General features: G+C 36.7%; 2 protein-coding genes and 1 non-coding gene across 3 annotated transcripts in view; 2 read left to right on the top strand and 1 right to left on the bottom strand.

The window, feature by feature from the left end:
• Positions 1–758, top strand: part of PHC3 (polyhomeotic homolog 3) — a 76,897-nt gene extending 76,139 nt beyond the window's left edge. Inside the window, exon 15 of the mRNA XM_065876313.1 lies at positions 604–758. Coding sequence (XP_065732385.1) covers positions 604–758 — 155 coding nt within the window. The remainder of the gene's footprint in view (positions 1–603) is intronic.
• A 10,380-nt stretch (positions 759–11,138) lies between these two features.
• Positions 11,139–12,158, bottom strand: GPR160 (G protein-coupled receptor 160). The gene has a single exon (XM_065877011.1). The coding sequence runs from the start codon at positions 12,156–12,158 to the stop codon at positions 11,139–11,141; it is 1,020 nt and encodes a 339-aa protein (XP_065733083.1).
• An 8,360-nt stretch (positions 12,159–20,518) lies between these two features.
• Positions 20,519–20,643, top strand: LOC136122978 (small nucleolar RNA SNORA40). The gene has a single exon (XR_010655867.1). It is a non-coding gene; the product is annotated as a small nucleolar RNA SNORA40 (small nucleolar RNA).
• The last annotated feature ends 408 nt before the right edge of the window (positions 20,644–21,051 follow it).

Here is a 21,051-nt window from a genome sequence, read left to right as displayed (position 1 = left end):
CTGTGATTTTGATGGATTGGTTCTGTCCTGAGTGAATAAGAAAAATGTTTTGGATATGCCTGGCACATTGAAGGTTGTAAATCAGAATAAAGATACAAATGATAATGAAAGTGGTACTTGAGAAAATATTTCTAAATTATTATTTAAATGGCAGAACATTATATTTTATTCTTTTGTACCTGTATGTGAAGGATATGTTATACAAAGTAAAGTTCTTGAGGTATAATGACTGGTTAATCCAAACTTGCTGTATGTGTGGCATGCTTTCAGGTGACAGCATTGCCCTTTTCATGAAGGTATGTTATATCTGGACTGAACAATCTGTACATTTTACCTGACTTACAATTCTTTCTGCAATATTATTTTTAGAACAAGAATTCCAAATACATTGCTTTACCTGGATTTCGAATTCTTACTTTTTAGAATGTCAGGAAATACTCTCTTCTTCAAGAGTGAACCCAAGACGACCATCAATAAGTTTCATTTGTTTCTCAGCCTGTATTTCAGATACTCAGACCCATTGAGAGCATAATTGTGACTGTTAGGAGTAACCTCTGATTGTTGTGTATTAATTCTAACATCCTTCCTCTGATCAAATTCTAGGCTGCCAGGATATTGCAGATGAGTTCAGAGCACAGGAGATTGATGGACAGGCTCTTCTCTTGCTAAAAGAAGACCATCTTATGAGTGCAATGAATATCAAGCTAGGCCCGGCCCTAAAGATCTGTGCACGCATCAACTCTCTGAAGGAATCTTAATGGGATCATGAGGCTTTGAGATAACAGCAGTTTTATTCTTAAACAAACTTGTAAGGTAAAGGCTCAAATTGGCCTACAATATTATCACTTACTGTGATGGATAGCCAAGCACATTGGGATCTCTGCATTAAGGCTGACATTTCTTCTACAGATAAAATAATTCATTATATTGATACATTTTCATAATTAGCTAACATTGGTGAATTAATTTTACAGGTTACACACAACATTGAAAGACTTGTTATAGAGGGCCATGATATTTTTCAAAGTGTTTTACTAGATAATTTTTTTAAAGGTGATGTTTATCATTAATATAAAAAATCCTTTTGAAAGTAATTTAATGATTTACATTTCTCCTCTTTTGATTCGGTTTTCTTACACATTTTTCTACCCTATAATTTTTCTATGGGTTGTCGTGAGAGATATAATTTAGGAGTGATTTAGGAATAATTTTGGAGTCCAGTGACTGGAATTGTATGCAGTGAGATATCACTGTATGTTTTAAAAAACATGTCTTTTAGACAATTGCTTTGTCTATAAAAAGGATTGCATTCTAGCATGAATAATACTGATCTGGAAGTTAGAAGATTTGGTTTCTTTTCCAAACTTGACCAAGAATTTGGTGTGACTGAGGAAGTTAGTTTTCCTCTTAGTTTTTGTTCTTTCAGAGCAGTGGTTCTCAACAGAGGTCAGTTTTGTTCCCCAGGGGACATTTGAAAATGTCAAGGGACATTTTGGTTGTCATAGCTTAGGGGTTGGACGGGGGGTTGCTGTTGGTATCTAAAGCATGGACAGGGATGTCGCTAAATATCCTACAATGCACAGGACAGCCCTCTACAACAAAGAGTTATCTGGTCCAAAATGTCGGTAGTGCCAAGGTTGAGAAACCGTAACATAGGAGGGATAAATGTTGCTCTTTTTCACCCAGAGGGATATTTTGAGAAAAAAAATTTAAAAAGGGATATAATAAGGAATACATTGTACAACGGAAGTATTTCAGATAGCATCAATGTTCTGCTAGAGTATTTTTCCCAGTTTTATGCATTCTAGAAAAAGGGGGGAAATCTGCCTGTAAAATGAGAACTAGCACACTTAGAATTTTGCCTCTCAGTATTGAGTCATAATAACAATTCTCTTTCATATCTCTCTGCACTGATGAAGGCATAATATGATTATGCCTTATGAACCAGTGCACAGCCTTTGCTGGCAGGGCGATACTTTGTAGTGGCTATGTGGTTGGTCTTCGGATTTTTCTAGTGTTGAACAAGCTGGATCTAGCTAGAATGCACATTCCTTTTTCCTTGACTAAATCCTTGTATGCTTCCTGCAAAGCACTTATCCAACTGATCTCTCTTGGATAATTGGATCTAATTTTGTATGTACACGTTTTAGGGAAAAAAGATTTTAAAGCAAAACCTTTCATTGAACAGTTAGTGTTCTGTTAGAATTATGGCACTAAAAATTGTGGCAGGCCTGTGAACTTTATAGTCCTGGACATCAAAAATGTTTTAATCTTTTTTTTATCTTATCTTTACCATACAATGGAAATGTTTTAATAATTGAAGGAACATACACAGATATTTGGCAGAAGTTCAGTAAGTGAGGAAGAGTCCATGGGTTTCAGTCATTGTCACTGATCTTTTAAAAAAGATTGTGTTACGCTAGTAGAAGACTAAAGATGTCATTAAAGACATCACAGATATTTATCTTTTGGCTTTGTGTACATTAGAGAATGTTGATTATTTTTATACAAAAATACAGCGGGTAATTTTTTTAACCTTTAGATGCCTCTTGTTTGAATGTATGCTTTGTGGGATTCTTTTGTGTAGTAATGTTTTAAAGAAAAGACATTTACTGATAGTTATGTGTAGGATTAGAATATGTAATATAGTGTAAGGCTCATGTTCCAGACCTACAATAGCTTGTAGTCTATGTCACATATTTCTGTATATCACATTTTTAATTATTGGATTACAGTTTCAAGGACAGGTAGGTACTCTACAGTTAATTTTCATCTATTAGCAGTTAATCATTATGACAGAGTTGTCATAATGCTTTGACTTTTCCCCTCATCTTGTAATTTCAGAACACAAGTATAGGTTAAGCATTAGTAGGAGATGGTCCACTGTATGAGGGCTGAAGGGCACAATGGGAAGTCTCCCCTGGAATTAAAACTTTGTCACAGATAATCCACAAACAATTCATACAGAATTGATTCTTTGGGGATAGACTCCCCTGGCGATAATGATTAACTCCCATAACTATATTATCTATATATAGCCTTTAAGGTATTAACTTGGAACTGTGGTCCCTCTTCTGATATCAGTCATTATGTACTTACTGAAAGCCCCTGTGCGTAGCACTGTGTTAAGTATCCGAGAAAGCTTACAAGAGGGGTTTCCATTGGAGAGCACCTTATAATCCTAAATCTTATAATAATCTTAAGAACAGACCAGATCTTCTGTCGTCCCTACTCAAAACATACCCAGAAAACATACTTGCTTTTTTCAAGTTATTTTATTTAGAAATGGCTCGTTGGCTTTTAATTAGCAGTTTTCCCATTGATGCAGCTGTTTCTTTCTGGGTGATTTAACTATCTGAATTTCAAAATTTCAGTTACGTATAATGGATATAGACGATAACACTGGGTGTCCACTTCTCTCCTGAGCTTAAAGCACAGTTTTAGTATGAAATAGGTGGGGAGAGTGCTGTCATTTTCGTTTTCCTTCATATTACTAGTTGTTTTAGGATTTTGATTGAGGAGAAGGAATGACAAGCAGAAAGGGTACATGGGAAGTTCTTCCTACTTTTGCTACCTAAGTTTGCATTTTCTGACTTCTTTATACTGATGCACTTTTCCCATCGAGGAAGAAAATCCCTACAAGTTTGAAATTTTATTTGCTTTAAGCCATGTGTTCCTAAGAAAGTATACAGAGAGCTGGTTTATAAAAGTTGTTTCTTACATGATGTGCATTTTCATCAAGCCTTGTGTAGGCATGTGTCTGACACAGCTGTGCAGCTTTGATATATAATCAGTATAAGAGTGCTGTCCCACAAGCTGTCACTTTTTAAGTGGCTGGTAATTTTTCCATGATGATACTTTTAATTTGCTGGCACATCCTCTAAACAGACATTTGTTAAAGTCCCAGTTTAAGGGCCGTCCCCTCAGAATAGAGAATGTGGAATAGAAGGAAGGAAATATTAGTGAAGGAGCTTGAGAATGGTGGAGAGGCAGACAAGAGACCTGGCACTTTGTTTATCCCACTTCAGCGCTGAACAAACTTCTGCACTTTTGAAGTTAATAGTCATGTTTTACCTAGTTCCAAATAGAAATTATTTTTTGTAGGTAGCCGACTTTATTTTAATTTTTGACATAGTTTATCTTCCCATATCCAGTGTAATATTATAGTCAGACATTTATTCAAATACCAGTCTTGGATTGAAATCTGTCCGAGCGCCCCATATCACTGGCTTGTTCAATTAAATGTTATGAAGTCCCATTATTTGCATTTGCAGGGTTTTGGTACCACCATGGCACAAGTATGGTAAGGAGGCAATATACAGATTGAGTATAGTCTTAGGCTATGTTTGCATGTGTGTAAACAGTCTTGGAAAGAATAAACTATTGCACATATATGGGAATGATGCTATCCTCATAGCCATATGGAGTGGAAGAAATCCCTGGCTGGACACACTGTTAAAACATTTCAAAGATATATTTTCCACCAGAACAGCCTGGTTATATTTTGTGGTTTGAAGATCCTCACCCTTAGTGAATGGCAGGAACTCATGCTGCCTCTGGGCAATGGGCATTGAGCATTACTGCCTAATAAGATGAAAGAGCCTCACTCCCCTTACCTCCTCAAGCCCCAAGGAAACAGTGTGAAAACTTTCTTCTTAGAGAGACCTTTGCCTGAAAATCCCTACAGAGGACTTTGTAGTAGGGTTAATTTTAGGGAGGTAACTGGGGCAGGAATTTCTAATACCTAACAGTCATGTCTTCGTAAACCCTCTGGGCAGTGGAAACTGGCCATTTATGTACAATGTTTGCTCAGTCTGTTTCCTTTGCAGGACATGTAACTGTAACGGGGCCTTGGGGAAGGTTTTCTAGGGGAAAGGACAGGGAAGTGGAGGAGGAGACAAACAGGGGGAAAAGCATTCCAGACCCAAGAGGATAATATGGTTAACTGAGTGAGGTTGTGTAGTATAGATATGGCCATCAGTAGTTCAGAATAATAAATTGTAATGGTTGGGTCCCAGTTATAGCAATAAACAGTATAGTTTTTTTTATGTCAAGATTTACCTGTAATCACACTCATTCTTTAACTCTCTTTATCAAGAGATTCTGCCCTTAGGAGCATATTAATAGTTCCAATGATACATAAATTGGTGATTTTTGACTTATGAAAAGGGTGACAATTATTATAGTTGGAGAATATTTGTCAAGAATTCAAAGGTTAATTGTTATAATTGAGTTATCAGAATTATATAGAGGAGAGAGTATCCATTGTCAGATACTACAGTTGAATCAACCTTGTGGATTGTTACAAAGGCATTTTTAAGATTTTTAAGATAGTGTTTTGTTAGGTTGTGTCTCAGTCTAAGAGTTGGATGACTAAGCGCTGTAGGGTTCTGTTTATTAGCGTGGATTTCAGTAAACACAAGCCTACCTCTGTTTCTTTGATGCACAATAGTGTGGATCATGAAATGAACTGTTTAATCTACATTCATCAATATTGGTATTTTCTGAATCTGTTTAGAGCATTTGATTTCATCTTAACAATTGTGATTCAATTAAATAAGCACAAATACAATATTAGGGAAAGTAAATATGCAATCTTATTAAAATTTAATTTCAACCTATTATAAGCTGTACATCTTAAAAAAGTTCTTTGGGAAGATATTCCTCTTTTGTTAGAAGTTCATAAAATGTATCATTATATAGTTTCCCTCATAGCACTAATATAAGCCATTTCTTCAATAAAAAAATGTTGAAAATTATATTATCTTCTTTGGAAAAAGTTTCCTAAATTTTTAAAAATTATAAAGTTTTACATATTATTTTTCAGAGCTTATTTAATCTACTTTAAAATAATACTATGGTAAAGGTGTTTTTTTGGAAGTTGTAAAGCACTAACACAAATATAATTTTTACCATCATATTCCAGAGCAAAACGTCTGGCTTTTCCTGAACTTTCACTTTAGTACACGTACATGAGAAGGGAGACCCGCCCTCCTTCTCAGATCCGAAGCTCAGCTTCTCTAATGAAAACTCTCCCATTCTGCTCTACCACATGAACACACACCTCTGAAGTGCCATGTTCATGAGAGCTTTGGGAAATGTTTTCCACAAATGTTTCATTTTTTTCCCTTTGTATAGCTTGTGAACATTTAATTTTACTTAAAGGTGACAATTTCAGCCTCCGACATTAGAGAAGAGGTACATTTAAAAAGTATGTTTTTCTACTGCCTTTGAAAAGTACAGCTGCTCTCAGTGATTTTGGTGGCGTCAGTATGAATCCATAGAAAAAGAAAACCTGTGTGTAAAGGTCTTGAAATGTATTGTTTAAAAGAAGTAATAAGTGAATTTTAATTTGGAAAAAAATCTATATAAATTTAAAACACTATAATGCTAACATGGTATAGTTTTAAATGTAAGAGTAAAAAAAGGAAGTCCTTTTAGACCACCTATTTAAATTCACTCCAGTAATCTTAAGGATGGATAGTAGCCGTCTTATTGACTTGAAAGTTACACTTTAGGGACTGTTATCAGTGTTAAATCCTTGATTTTGTGGAGCTTTAATTGATGGAGGTGAAAAATTGGGGGTTTATAAGAGCGGTGGGGAATGGTAGTGAAATGAACATCAACATATTTTAGGAAAAGGAACTTTTTTAGCCTTGCCTCAAGCAAACCAGATGTATCCATTGCTTAAAATCTTTTAGAATGCTTATGTTAAAGCCATAATTTTGTTTTAGGTAGTACTAAATAATTACTTCAATAGTAAATAAGAGATGCACATAATCATTAAATTAAGGGTAAATGAAGATAAAACACTGGCTGGGAGACTGGGGTTTTACTTCTAGTTGGTGAATTAGCTGTGTGACACCTTAGGCCATTACTTAGCTTTTAACCTGTTTCCTCTTCTGAGTATACAGCATGGAGCCTGTACTACTCAAAATGTTGATTTTGTTTAAAATCATCTTTAAGCTATATAAAACTACGATTCTAGGCCACATAATGGGGTATTTTTTAAAGTTGCTCCTACTTAATTCTCTTTTATCTTAATTCTCTTAATTTCCTTTCTTAATGGTTCATTTCACACTTAAGAGCCTTTGCTAAAAGATAATTATTTATTAAGCATCTGTTTCCTGGGTCACCCACAGTCTTTGTTCTCCTAAGGATTAAGGTAGAAAATTCACACAGATGAGCAAATGAGGACGTTTTTCTAAACACCTCTTGCTAAACCACTGAACATATGAATACATCAGAACATTGTCATTCATTCATTTATCCATTCATTTAGCAAACCGTTTGAACATTTACTGTGCAGTGTGTGGTATACTTAAGGAACTAGTAATAAGTAAACAAAATCCTCTCTTCCCCCCATTTTTGATTGTGGCTTGAACAAACATGGATGTAATTATTATTACTTAATGTACTGAATGTTAAGTTGGAACTGAGAGGGAATTTTTATGCATTGGGTAAAGGATTAGGCTAGGTGATATCTAAGGGATCTATCTGAGTGAATCACATCATAATTCCTGTAACACATTTTGCATACTAATCCATATATCTGATTAGGTTACAAAATTAAAGGTACCTAATATTAGGATTTATATTTTGAAACTGTTGTGACAGCCCATATTTCTCAGAATTATTTTGACACTTGAATCTATTCCAGAGGTGTTGCTATACGCAGGGTGTGTGACAGAACAATACAAAGAAGCTGGTGCTGATTTACTATACATTTTGAACTACACCCAGTATTGACAGTGCAGTAACTTTTGAAAACTGAAAAATCTCAGAAGAGCTTGCTGAACAGGTTTGGTTTTTATTTTGTTTTTCTCTTTTTAAAGCAAGAAAGATTACATAAAATTTTACTGTTATCACAAATATCTACTTTTTAGAAAGCGCTCATATATTGCATAGTAAAAGGGTTTCCTTTAAAATGCAGAACCGGTAAGCAGTAAAACAGTTTTGTGCTTGGAGCTTGAATTTACAAGTATTTGGGGAGTAAATATAGAATGGGAGAAGTGATTAACTGGGAAGAAGTTCCCTTACCACCCAAGGATTCTGTGAATTACATTGTGATTTCCTATTGACACAACTTTACATATTAATATCACTTGATACTAACCTTCTCCATAAAGATACAAAATGAAAATATATTGAAAAGATCTTTTATGTATCATAGTCACAGCTTTTTAAAGCAGGAAAATGTCCAAATACGTGTTAGACTAGAATCTATAATAAAGTGTTTGTAAACAGGAACACTAACATCCAAGTGACCAGATAGTCTGGGTTTAAAAAAATTTTTCCATGGTACTGGTTAAAACTTTTAAAATATTTTAACTTACGTAATTTTTCAAATATTTTTGCTGTTAAAATATCTATTACATAAATACTTTTTGTATGTGTATTCTAAATTTTTAAAAAATCAGTGGGAGTGTGCAAAGATGGTATAATTTTGGACATCTAATTTCTAAGACATTTAACTAGATTCCCAATCACCTCATTCAAAAGCTTGGTCTTTCTGTTTTTTCCATAGAAAAAAAAAAAGTCAAAGTAAGCTCCAGAAAACTCCTCAGAGCAAGGGGTGAGCTTGTGGTGTAGGTTGGAGTTGTAGACAGCAGTGTGCAGGATGGATACCGACACTGGTGTCAGGCATTTCAAGGCTCTCTGTTGAATTAGTGCTTTTTGTCTGCTTGCTTGTTGAAAACATTTTTTGCTGTTGACTTAACAAAGGCAAATTGTGATAAACTTTTTGTTTTTGATGCCTTATGCACATGTTAACTGATTTTTTAATTCCTCCTTTTGCTTCCCTCCAATTGTTCTAATTAAATAGGACTTTCATATTATTAAAACCTCAAACACTGACCCAACCAGGATGAACAAAGAATCACCAAGGGGAAAGAAAACATTTTTTTATCTTTACAAAAAACAAATGTTAAGATTATATATAGATGTATTCTTTATGTTGGATATTGTACTAGAGTCCTCCTTGCAGGGAATGAAATAGTTTTAGCACTCTTAGCATTAGCGGTCCTAGATTGGTGTCTATAGCTACAGTTTTAAAATGTATAACCTGACAATGAAGTTAATTTTGCATTATGAGAGCACACCATGATCTATGTAAAAAGATTGTCCATTTGGTGTATTTTTTTAAAAAAGAGAAAGCACTTTCATATTAACAGTAGCATGTGTATGAATTTTAGATTTTCATATTTGTTGTGTCTGTATTCAGTGAAGTAAAATTGAACATTTCAAATGTTTGTTGATGGCAACATTAACTGTTAAATTAAAGCACCTTATACTCTGCTGCTTAAACTTGCTTGTAATTGCACCTTTGTTACCTGCACATTTTCACATAGAATATCGTTGTAACATTGCTTCATGTGGGTCTGGATGGAAGGTTAGTGGGCCTACAGGATCATTTATTTATATTGTTTATATTACAATAATATATTGTAGACCAGTTGTAAGTTCATTTCTTTACAAATAAAAGCCTCTTCCATTTGGCTGGTCAACTGAATACTTTCTTTTTTTCCTTTAAGCTTGTGAGGCACGGGGCATCTTCTAAGTAAACAAACAGCTTAGTGGGGCTTGAAGTAGTTATACATTATCCAGGTTTAAAATCTGCAGAGAGGGTAAGTCTTTACTTATTAAGTAAAATACATTCTTAAGTATCTCAGTTCCACATATGGCCAGTTAGAAAGCCACTACATTCAAAAGGAAAGTAACACAGAGAAGTAGAGTAGGTTTGTACATTGACAAATTAGACCGTATCTGTGTAGCTTAACTCACAGAGTGATTTCAGATTTTTCTGCCGTTTAGATTGCTTCACTCCAGTAGTTCTCAACCGGGAACAGTTTTGCCCACTGAAGGGAGTATGGCAGTCTCCGGAGACGTTGTGATTGTAGTGACTGGGAAAGGAGGTTCTACTGGCACCTAGTGGATAGAAGGCAGAGATGCTGCCAACCATGCTGCAGCACACAGCACAGCTCCCCCAACGAAGGGTTATCCAACAGAAAACGTCAGCAGTGCTGAGGGTGAGAAACCCTACCTTCACACCGTGGTACGTCGCCCATGTGATTACGGGTTGTCATGCAAATATATGACAGATGATAAGTTACAACTGAAGGTGGATCTGTTAGGGAAGAGACCTAGTCACCACTCCCAGTTCTGTAAGGTGAGCAACCAAAACTTTTCTTTTAGGAATATTTGCACTAAGAACAGAGATATATTTTTTTTAATTAGCTGGATTTATTTTTTTTTCATTTACCATTTTAACCACTTTATTTTTAAAAACGAATTTATTTATTTATTGGCTGCGTTGGGTCTTCATTGCCGCACGCGGGCTTTCTCTCTAGCTGCGGCAAGCGGGGGGCTACTCTTCGTTGCGGTGCGCGGGCTTCTCATTGCGGTGGCTTCTCTTGCTGCGGAGCACGGGCTCTAGGCGCGCGGGCTTAAGTAGCTGCCTCACATGGGCTCAGTAGTTGAGGCACGCGGGCCCTGGAGTGCACAGGCTGCAGTAGTTGCAGCCCACAGGCTCTAGGGTGCGCAGGCTTCGGTAGTTGTGGCTCGCGGGCTCTTGAGCGCAGGCTCGGTAGAGTTGTGGCGCACTGGCTTAGTTGCTCCGCAGCATGTGGGATCTTGCCGGACCAGGGCTCAGAACCCGTGTCCCCTGCATTGGCAGGCGGATTCTTAACCACTGTGCCACCAGGGAAGTCCTAAAATTAGCTAAATTTAAATTGCACTAATCTTTCCCCTTATGTTAAAGAATATTTACACCAAATTATTTAAAGAAAACAATCTTGATTTTCTTGCTCTAAGTGTAATAAAAATGTTTATTTAAATCTGAAAAGTTGGCAGTGAATCGCAGATTTACCTAACAGTTTGTATCCAGTAGTTTTCTGGGTAACACAAATATCAGTATGGTCAACAGGTATAAATATTTCTTATTGGAAGTATTCTGTTAAAAAAAAAAACCTAATAATATCACAATCCCAAAAAGACATATTCTGAAAAGGTATGAAAATTTGGGATGCGGGGGGAGAGCTTTCAGTTCAGTTCATTCTTTATATGTCCCAAGTCATCATTCTTTCCCATTTGTAAAATTATAATTCTTGTAGCTGTTAGTTTTAGAACATGGCAACATGTCAACAAATTATTACTGATATAGGCTTTTCAATCTGCTCAAGATTATGAATTGTGAGTGGAATGAAGCAGCATTTCCAGTTGACAAATGGATCCACAGGTAATGCCATGTTTCTAAAATTAAGTTTGTGACAATTAAACCAAAAAACTGTAGCAATGAGAAAACTATTGACAAAGTACAACCACGGAATGTTCATCTCGATGTACGCTGGAATCTGTACTTTAAGTAAAAGGATAATTATTTGAAGTAGTACAAATGGTAACCAGGTACCAAGAAAACAGATAATCAACTTGGGCAAGAGTGTTTTTTTAGAGCTCACAGTATAACTACAGTGGGATGAAAAGGGAAAATATAGGACAGTCTCATTCATATAGGAAGTTATCCTAACAGCCTGTACCAAGGTAATAACTTCTGACCAAGAGGTTATAAAAGCCATAAATAAAATCATCACCATGGAAAATGACAGCCAGTAACTCTGAATGCTGATGTAGAAAGGACACTGATGATAAGAATAAACATTCTGTACCTTCAGGCTTTGGTAGATAGCTGGATCTCCCAAAACATAAGTAAGGACTGAAATCCAAATTAAAATAACTGCAAAGAAATAAAGTACTTTTTGATACTTAAATGGAAGCTTGGTGGCTTTACAGAAATTCAGGTAATAATCTATACAAGCTATCAGAAAAACTGGATAATGCAAAAAGCCGTAAGTAAAAGAAATAATTTGAGTAAATAGGCAGATGTGGTATTTAGTAAACCTAATGCCTAAAAGTACAAAATCCCTGAAATAGGATATAATGGAAGTATTCACCAAAAGTAGAAGATCAGTAAATGCTAGTGAAATGCAAAAATATTCCATAAAATTTTGATGGGTGTTTTTTCTTCTCATTCCTAGTGTGAGGATATTTAATAATATTTTCCCAAGTGTAATCAAGAATAACAGACAGTTACCATCTAGGGGCTGATTTGTTTGATGTAGCTGGTACTGAAAAGAGCAGTTCTCTGAAGTAAGAGCAGTCATTTTTTTTCCAGTTCAATTTCAAAGGCCTGCTGCTACAATAAAGCAGTGCTTCACTTTATTTACCATCCCTGCAAAGAAAAGTGAAAAGAAAACCTTGATGTTATCTTGATGCTATCACTGTTTTAAAACTTTACAAAGCAAGCACCTCATCTCAAAAATCTATTTTAATCCAATCATTTCCCCAAATAAACATATTTCTTATACTTATAGAATACAGAATATGATCAAGAAGAATTAATGTGTATACTCTCGTCATTCTTTGAGACCCAGATGGTCCAGAGCTCTCAGACCTATAACCAAACTGTTTTATATAAATTACTAACTTCTACAGAAGCACAGGTTTTAATAACTTGTTGAAAAAAGGTAGAAAAACACTTTTATCTACCAGAGCCAAAATATAGGCTTCATATAGCTGATTCACTTTGCTGTACAGCAGAAACTAACACAACATTATAAAGCAACTATACTCCAATAAAAATTAATTTAAAAAAATGACTGAAACACTCTTAGAAATACATCTACTATAAAAACAAGCCATGTTTTATGTCATCCAATTTTATAACTGAAGAACTGGGAATAATTCAGAAAAAAGGCATAGAAACTCTGTGTAGCTCTAGAAAGAGGATCTAGGATACCTAATTTTCACTCCCTTACTCTCCTAGAAAGAGAATAGTTCCTTGGAAATAAAAACAGATCCTTCTTTCCAAAAAACTGGAAGGTTCCTGCATTAAGTCATGACATAATCATGAGATCATTCTACTATTAACTATGTTGTGAATAAGATATCACATTGATGCTTTGAATTTTCTCCTTTGGAAAAAAAACATTTAGCAAGTTTGACTTCTAAAAATAAAATACATTCCAAGAAAATACAAAAATATATATATAGATAGTATATTAATAGATAATATATATAATATATATTATAGATAATATCTATAATATATCTATAATATATATACATATATATATATATATATATATATATATATATATATACACACACATAGGCTTCAAATAGCAGCCTGATAGGAATACTCAGAACAATCCACTGATAGCTGTTGACTCAGTCCCACTCTGACACCAGACAACATGACCCGTTTTTGTCTTTCTGTCCGTGAAATTTAGATAATGCTTATGAGGCCCCTTTAGTATAGCTGGTTTCAAAGCTTTTTAGCTGCAGGATCATCATTCAAAGAAATCTCTGAAGCTCAAAGATATAAAACAGACGGTTCAGCTGAAAATCATGAAAATATTGGTTAAGGAAAAAGATTCATCAGGTGTGGCACCTGGAGAGATGAAAGAATACAGGGAAGGAGTAGGGATACCTGAGAACGTTAAGAATTGCTAGGTTAGGGCAAAGGAACAGGAGCTGAGCTTGAGTGATAAATGCATTCAAAGCAGGAAAAAGATAATGAAAGGGAAAGTTCAAAGAGGAAGAAATCAGGAAAGGATGGAAGAAAAGGAAGGAAATTCAAGAAATTTAACCTAAAAAAAAAGAAAAACCCACACAAATTTAGCCTTAAAAAACAAAACAAAACACAGTTGACCCAAAGTTGTTTCTGCAAGACTGTTCAACCAGTGTTTATAACAGCAAAACAAAACCCAAACAATAACAAAAAACCTACCCATGAATGTCAACAATTAGGGATGCATTAAAAGTGATACATCCTGGGCTTCCCTGGTGGTGCAGTGGTTGAGAGTCCGCCTGCTGATGCAGGGGACACGGGTTCTTGCCCCGGTCCGGGAAGATCCCACATGCCGCAGAGCAACTAAGCCCATGGGCCACAGCTACTGAGCCTGTGCTCTAGAGCCCGTGAGCCACAACTACTGAGCCCATGTGCCACAACTACTGAAGCTGATGCTCCGCAACGAGAAGCCACCACAGTGAGGAGCCCGCACACAACAACAAAGACCCAACACAGCCAAAAATTTTAAAAATTAAAAATAAAGTGATACATCCTTACGATGTACTATTATGCAGCCATTAAAAATGTTTCTCGGGGGCTTCCCTGGTGGCACAGTGGTTGAGAATCTGCCTGCCAATGCAGGGAATACGGGTTCGAGCCCTGGTCTGGGAGGATCCCACATGCCGCGGAGCAACTGGGCCCATGAGCCACAACTACTGAGCCTGCGCGTCTGGAGCCTGTGCTCCGCAACAAGAGAGGCCGCAACAGTGAGAGGCCTGTGCACCGCGATGAAGAGTGGCCCCCGCTTGCCACAACTAGAGAAAGCCCTCGCACAGAAACGAAGACCCAACACAGCCAAAAATAAATAATTTAAAAAAAAAAAAAGTTTCTCGGGATAGGAAGACTTAGTTTTCACTCTACCTTTTCTATACTTGTTAAATGTTGTTATGCCTTGTGATTTTGTTACATGTTAAAAAAAAAATACCATGATAAATTTCCACAGTATGCTTACTTAAGTGAAATGCAGGATAAAAAATTATGCAGCAACATGTCATCTAATTTTTTACAGATATAATACATGTATAGAAAGAGACTGAAAAGATACATATCAGGTAGTATTAGAGGTTTTTCTGATTTTCTCAAACTTTACAGAAAAAAAGTAAGGGAGTATCAAGTCTGAAAAGTAAAAAAAACAATTTGCCTACAGATAACTGATGATTAATTTCAAGGAAGTAGTGAGGATACTGTCTGAGGGTAAAGAAAAGAGAGGGAGAGGGCCACCAGTTCTGTTGACAGAATGAACCCTAAGTTGACAAAGAGTCTCTCCTAGTTGAGAATTCAACTCTCTTCAACTAGGCCAACTTTTGAGCTTCTGTATTTGTCTTTTCATTGTCCAGTTTTAGCAAGAATATTGCTAAGTCGGTTTAGGCAGGATCTCTCACTCTCAATATCTGATCTCTCTTAATATCTGACCAGGTTCCTCATCCTTTAGTTTAGGTGATGTCTAATCACGTTGACCTGCCTTCAGCAAGAATTCTGGTAGGTCAGTTTCACCAGAATGCCCTCTTAACCCCTGATGTTTCCTTGGTAACAGTCCATTCACTGACCTGACCCCCACCTTCCTCCTTGGGTATAAATTCCCCCTTTTCCTTGTTGTACTTGGAGTTGAGTCCAGTCTTTATACCCCCCCAACCCCAACTGCAAAATCCCATTATTGTGGTCCCCACACCTATTGCAGTCATCTTGAATAAAGTCTGCCTCATTGTTCTTTAACAAGGATCATAAATAATTTTTTCTTTAACATATTCTCATGGCCATCAATGTACCTTGTCATTAGCTAAGTTATTAAGACACACAAATAATGTATCTATTTACACACACATGTATATGTAAAGACAGTTATAAAAAATCATCCAATACCTATTTTCATAACTATAGGTTATAAAAGAACAAATGAAACAAGTTCTTTTGTACGCTCAATTTTTTTCCTATACTCAAATATACTATATGGTTTAACTTTTCCCTCTCAGAAAAAGTTCCATTCCAGATTTGATATACAGGGGCACAGAATCATGGCTGCCACCTTGACAAACACTACTGGCCTTGGATAAGGAAACCTGGGTGGAATGGTAAGACCATATGAAATCCTTGTGCCAAGAAAAAAAACAGGCTTAGTTTTAAATAGCAAATGTTGGTTCAGAATGGGGGTGGGGAAGGGAAACGATGTGGGGTTCATATTTGTAAAGACCCACTTATTAAAAAAGCATGTTTAGGGCTTCCTTGGTGGCGCAGTGGTTGAGAGTCCGCCTGCCGATGCAGGGGACACGGGTTCGTGCCCCGGTCCGGGAAGATCCCACATGCCCGGAGCGGCTGGGTCTGTGAGCCATGGCCGCTGAGCCTGCGCGTCCGGAGCCTGCGCTCCGCAACGGCAGAGCCACAGCAGTGAGAGGCCCGCGTACCGGAAAAAAAAAAAAAAGCATGTTTAGGATAAAAGAAAGAATTATCAGTATAAAATGACTGTATCCTTTACAGTCCTATCCAAAATTAAAGCTAAGGAATCGTACTTAAGTAGGCGACATCCAAGGGATGTTTCCTCAGTTTCCATTTCACCACTGACTCTCCCAGGGGAGCTGATTGGAAGGCCAGGACAGCCGGCCTGTCCTTGCAGGAGGGAAGCAACCCTGAGTGTCTCCCAGGGGCCAAGGAAGCGGGTCGGGGGCAGGGGGTCAGCCACAGCCACCGAGGCACTAACCAAGAACCTCTTCGGAAGAAGATGGGGAGAAAGAAGACAACAAATCTGAAATGGAATATGTAAGAGAAACATAAAGCTGTAAGAAAATTTAGAGACAAGAAAGATAAGGCCTAGGGAAGATATGCAACTTGAGGCAATAAAAAGCAGTCAAAGGGACTGTATGGAAAAATGTATGTTGGAAAATGAGGTTTTGGTCGTTTTACAGTGGTTCCTGAACACCATAATCATGGAAACCAATGAAAACTTTCTTAGATGAAAATGTTAAACCCTACTTACTCCATAAACCACTGAAAGTATTCAAAATTCCATTATTTTGTTCTTACAAAAAACCTCCCTGTCGAAGACAAAAAGCCTTCGATGGGCTACCTGTCCCCCAATTTTCCCTTGAAAAATGTTCACATTAGCTACTGGGATGCAAAGATTTATGAAGATATGATCCTTTTCCTGCATGATGTTTTAAACTACTTATGAATCACGTCACACTTCATATACAATTCAAGAAGTTAATGTGCAGGTCCTTTTCAGGGCATCTTTGGGCTTGCTATGTGATCTGGCCAGTTTAGAAGTATTAGTAGGACCTGAGGGAAACAAACCACAACTTCTTTTCACTGACCCAGTCTGCTTTTCCACTTATAACCCAATTAATTCTTAACAACACACCACACTTACTTTGCTTTCTCCAGTAGGTCTTTCTTAGCTGATCTTCCTATTTTACTTCAGTTTTACTGCCTTTAAGTATCTCACTTCTGGTTCCTGGCATACCAAAATGCCATGTGAATAAGCTCTGTGGGGAAGATAGAAAATAAAATAACCGTCATTAATAGCCATCTAAATAACTGGAATTCACTGTAACTGCCTCCAGATCTCTGCTTAGAGAAACTGTAACTATTTGTAGGATTATGGCAAGTAACTTCTTTTTTCCAGCAAAAGGAAGGAAAGGGATACTTAGATTAAAAGTCACCAAAGACCCTGAGATATGGGTGCAGATAACATGGTATCTGTTTATAGAAATGCTGCCTACATTGCAGTTTTCACCCACAGGTTCAGAGTCTAAACTAGCAGCTCTCAAACTTTCATTTCAGGACCTTTTGACACTTGTTGCATGTTAACGTGAGTAACATTTTTTAAGTGAAAAATTACTGTGTTTTCCCAAACAAAAAAATTGAGTGAGCAGAGTGGCACTGTTTCACATTTCGCAAATTACTTTAGTATCTGGCTGGACAGACAGCTGGATTCTCATCTATAAAATCAGCAGTGATATCACACATGTAGCTTTTGGAAAATCCACTGTACATTCATGAGAGTTTGAGAGTAAAAACGAGGTATATAACTTCATAGCATAATTACAATCAAATAGTTGTGTTATGCAAGCATAGAAAAGTTTCCTAACAAAACCATCTGCATTAAACAACAGGATGGGGACATGAGCACAGTTAACGTTCTGGTGTACTATTATACAGAAAATGGGATTAGCACTGTAGCTGGATTTGCTGAGCCTCACAAGTGAAGAAAGCCTCTGGGAGAAATAATGTATTGAGCCTTGTCCAGGGATTTTACGTACCTTTTATCTAATGCTTACAACAATCATGAAGGGTAGATATTATCTTTTTTGCATGAGGAAATGCTCGGGGGTTAACAAGCTCATTTCCCTTGTCCAGGGATTTTACGTACCTTTTATCTAATGCTTACAACAATCATGAAGGGTAGATATTTTTTTTGCATGAGGAAATGCTCGGGGGTTAACAAGCTCGTTCCCTAGGATGTGTGACTGCTAAGTGTTGAAGCTTGAAGTTCAACCTCAGGTTTCATTTCAAAGCTCTTCAGTAAGACACAATTATGGCTCAACTCACAACTGGAAATGTAGAAAGGGATCCAATTTATGTATGTGAAAGACCTTTCCAAATAAGAGTGACTGTGTAGATTACTGGCACCCAAAGGATCCCACGAGAGCCCCTTCAGTGTTCTCTTCCCCTGCCACACGGAATAAACAGGATGTGTTCCAGGTAGTACAGCTCAAGACAGTGGGACCTCTGTCAGTCTGGGTCCTCAAGTGACTGTGTGGGGCAGTGGAGCAAAGCCCCAGGTGATTCAGAATGGATGTACAGCGTAAGCAAGAAATAAAGTTTGTTGTATCAAGCTGGAAGGGTTTTGTGATTATATGTTATGGCCTATCCTGATGCATAAAATTCCTTATAATTCTCTGTACCCTTAACATTTCTTTAAGAATTAGCATGTATTATTTATATTATCAGAATTTATAAATCTACAGTAGAAAAAAGAACTTTGAAAAGCAGCAAAGCAAATATAAGAAAACCAGCAATATCAAAATTCAGTTTTAATTTCCACTACATTAATTGCTCTTGACTGTATCGTTCTGAGATTCTTATATTTGCCTGTATTGGAAAATAAGGTCTTGATTCAGTGACCTGAATTTCCGCCTTAAGAAAAAGAAGAGTAAGGGAATTCCCTCATAGTCCAGTGGTTATGACTCCACGCTTTCACTGTTGAGGGCCCGGGTTCAATACCTGTCAGGGAACTAAGATCCCACAAGCTGCGTGGTGCGGCCAAAATGAAAATGAAAAAGAAAAAGAAGAGTAAATTAAACCCTAAAGTAAGCTAAAGGAAGTAAGCTAAAGAACAGAAAACAATGAAATTTTAAAAAATAACAAAAAAAAACAATGAACCAAAAGCTGCTTCTTTCTAAAAACCGATAAAATTGTAAACCTCCAACCAAACTGAGAAAGAACTTACCAAAATTAGGAGAGAGAGGACCTCAGCACAGATCCTATAAACATTAAAAAGATAATAGGGGAGTATTAAGAATAATTTTATTCCGGGACTTCCCTGGTGGTGCAGTGGTTAAGAATCTGCCTGCCAATGCAGGGGACATGGGTTCGAGCCCTGGTCTGGGAAGATCCCACATGCCGTGGAGCAACTAAGCCCGTGCACCACAACTACTGAGCCTGCGCTCTAGAGCCCGCGAGCCACAACTACTGAGCCCCCATGCCACAACTACTGAAGCCCGTGCACCTGTTACAGCCCGTGCTCTTTAACAAGAGAAGCCACTGCAATGAGAAGCCCATGCACTGCAATGAAGAGTAGCCCCCGCTCGCTCCAACTAGAGAAAGACCGCCCGCAGCAACAAAGACCCAATGCAGCCAAAAATAAATATTTTTTAAAAAGAAGAATTTTATTCCAATAGATGAGACAACTGTGATGACACACAAATTTCTGGAAAGACATGGACTACCAAAACTCAAAAAGATCCCTAAAAATCCCTATTAAAGAAATTGATTTTGTACTTAAAAACCTTCCCACAAAGAAAATTCTAGGCTCAGATGTCTTCACTGATGTATTCTGCCAAACATTTAAGGAAGAAATACCAAGCTTAAAGAGAACAGAAGAGAGAAACACATTCCAACTCATTTTACAAGACCAGAATTACCCTTATAACAAAACCAAAGACATTTCAAGAAAACTAAATTACAAAGCATCATCCCTCAAGAATATAGAGGCAAAAATCCTTAACGAAAAAATTAAATTCATTAATATATGAAAAAAATAATATAATCTAATACACCACAGTTTATGCAATCTTGGTTTAACATTAGAAAATCGATGTACTTCATCGTGTTAACAGAATAAAGGAGAAAAACTATATGATCATCTGAACAGATGTAGAAAAAGCATTTAACAAAATCCAACATGATAAAAACTCTCATGAAAACAAATAATAGAAGGGAACTTCCCAACCAGATAAAAAGCATCTATGAAAAACCCACATCTAAGCTCAAATGCTGAAAGAGTGGGCTTTTTCCTCCTAAAATCAGGAACAATGCAAGGATGTCCACCCTACAACCCTCCTCAACATTTTATTAGAGGTCCTAGCCAGTGCGGTAAGTCATTAACAAGAAATAAAAGGCATGTAGACTGTAAAGAAAGAAGTAAAGCTGTCTTTAATCATGGGTGACATGATCATGTACTTAGAAAGTCTGAAACAAGAGCTACAAAAGGTAACAAGTGAATTTAGCAAGGTTGCGGGTTAATTTTTTTAAAATTGTATTTCTATATACCAGTGATAAATAATTGGAAAACGAAATAACATTTGCCATAGCATCAAAACTATGGAACATTTAGGGATAAATCTGCCAAAGCACAGGCAAGCACAGTATTCTGAATATTTTAAACACTGCAGAAATGGCACTTGTGTTTGCTTTTGTGTAATTCGTGGACAAAGACTTACAGACAGATGCAAAAATAAATCCTCCTTTGTAACCCAGAGCTCATTCTTCAGTATGAGTTTTGATACAGAAGAAGGAACATGATACTTAAAACAGGTTCAAGTGATGGGGGTATTTACAAACATAAAGGTTGCTTCCAGGACTATAAAATTGATAATTTAAAAGCATAAGATATGAGGGAAATTATCAGCTATACTGATTTAGTACTCTAATTTTAATGTTGACATGAAACAAAGAAGGCTTCTTTTTTAAGGCTTGTATCTTGAGAAAACAGTGTCTGGACTTTAAAAAGGTACTGGCATAACGGAAACACTCCCATTTACCATTGCAACAAAAAGAATAAAATACCTAGGAATAAACCTACCTAAGGAGACAAAAGACCTGTATGTAGAAAACTATAAGACACTGATGAAAGAAATTAAAGATGATACAAACAGATAGAGAGATATACCATGTTCTTGGATTGGAAGAATCAACATTGTGAAAACGAC

The sequence above is a fragment of the Phocoena phocoena genome, chromosome 4 (genome assembly GCF_963924675.1).
Source record: "Phocoena phocoena chromosome 4, mPhoPho1.1, whole genome shotgun sequence".
In the NCBI taxonomy this organism is placed as follows: Eukaryota; Metazoa; Chordata; class Mammalia; order Artiodactyla; family Phocoenidae; genus Phocoena; species Phocoena phocoena.
Note: the sequence above shows the minus strand (reverse complement) of the source record. Positions and strands in the feature narration are given on the sequence as shown.

What these genes read in the sequence shown, in the direction of transcription:
- GPR160 (XM_065877011.1), bottom strand. Translation starts at nt 12,158, where the DNA reads ATGACTGCTCTTACTTCAGAGAACTGCTCTTTTCAGTACCAGCTACAT.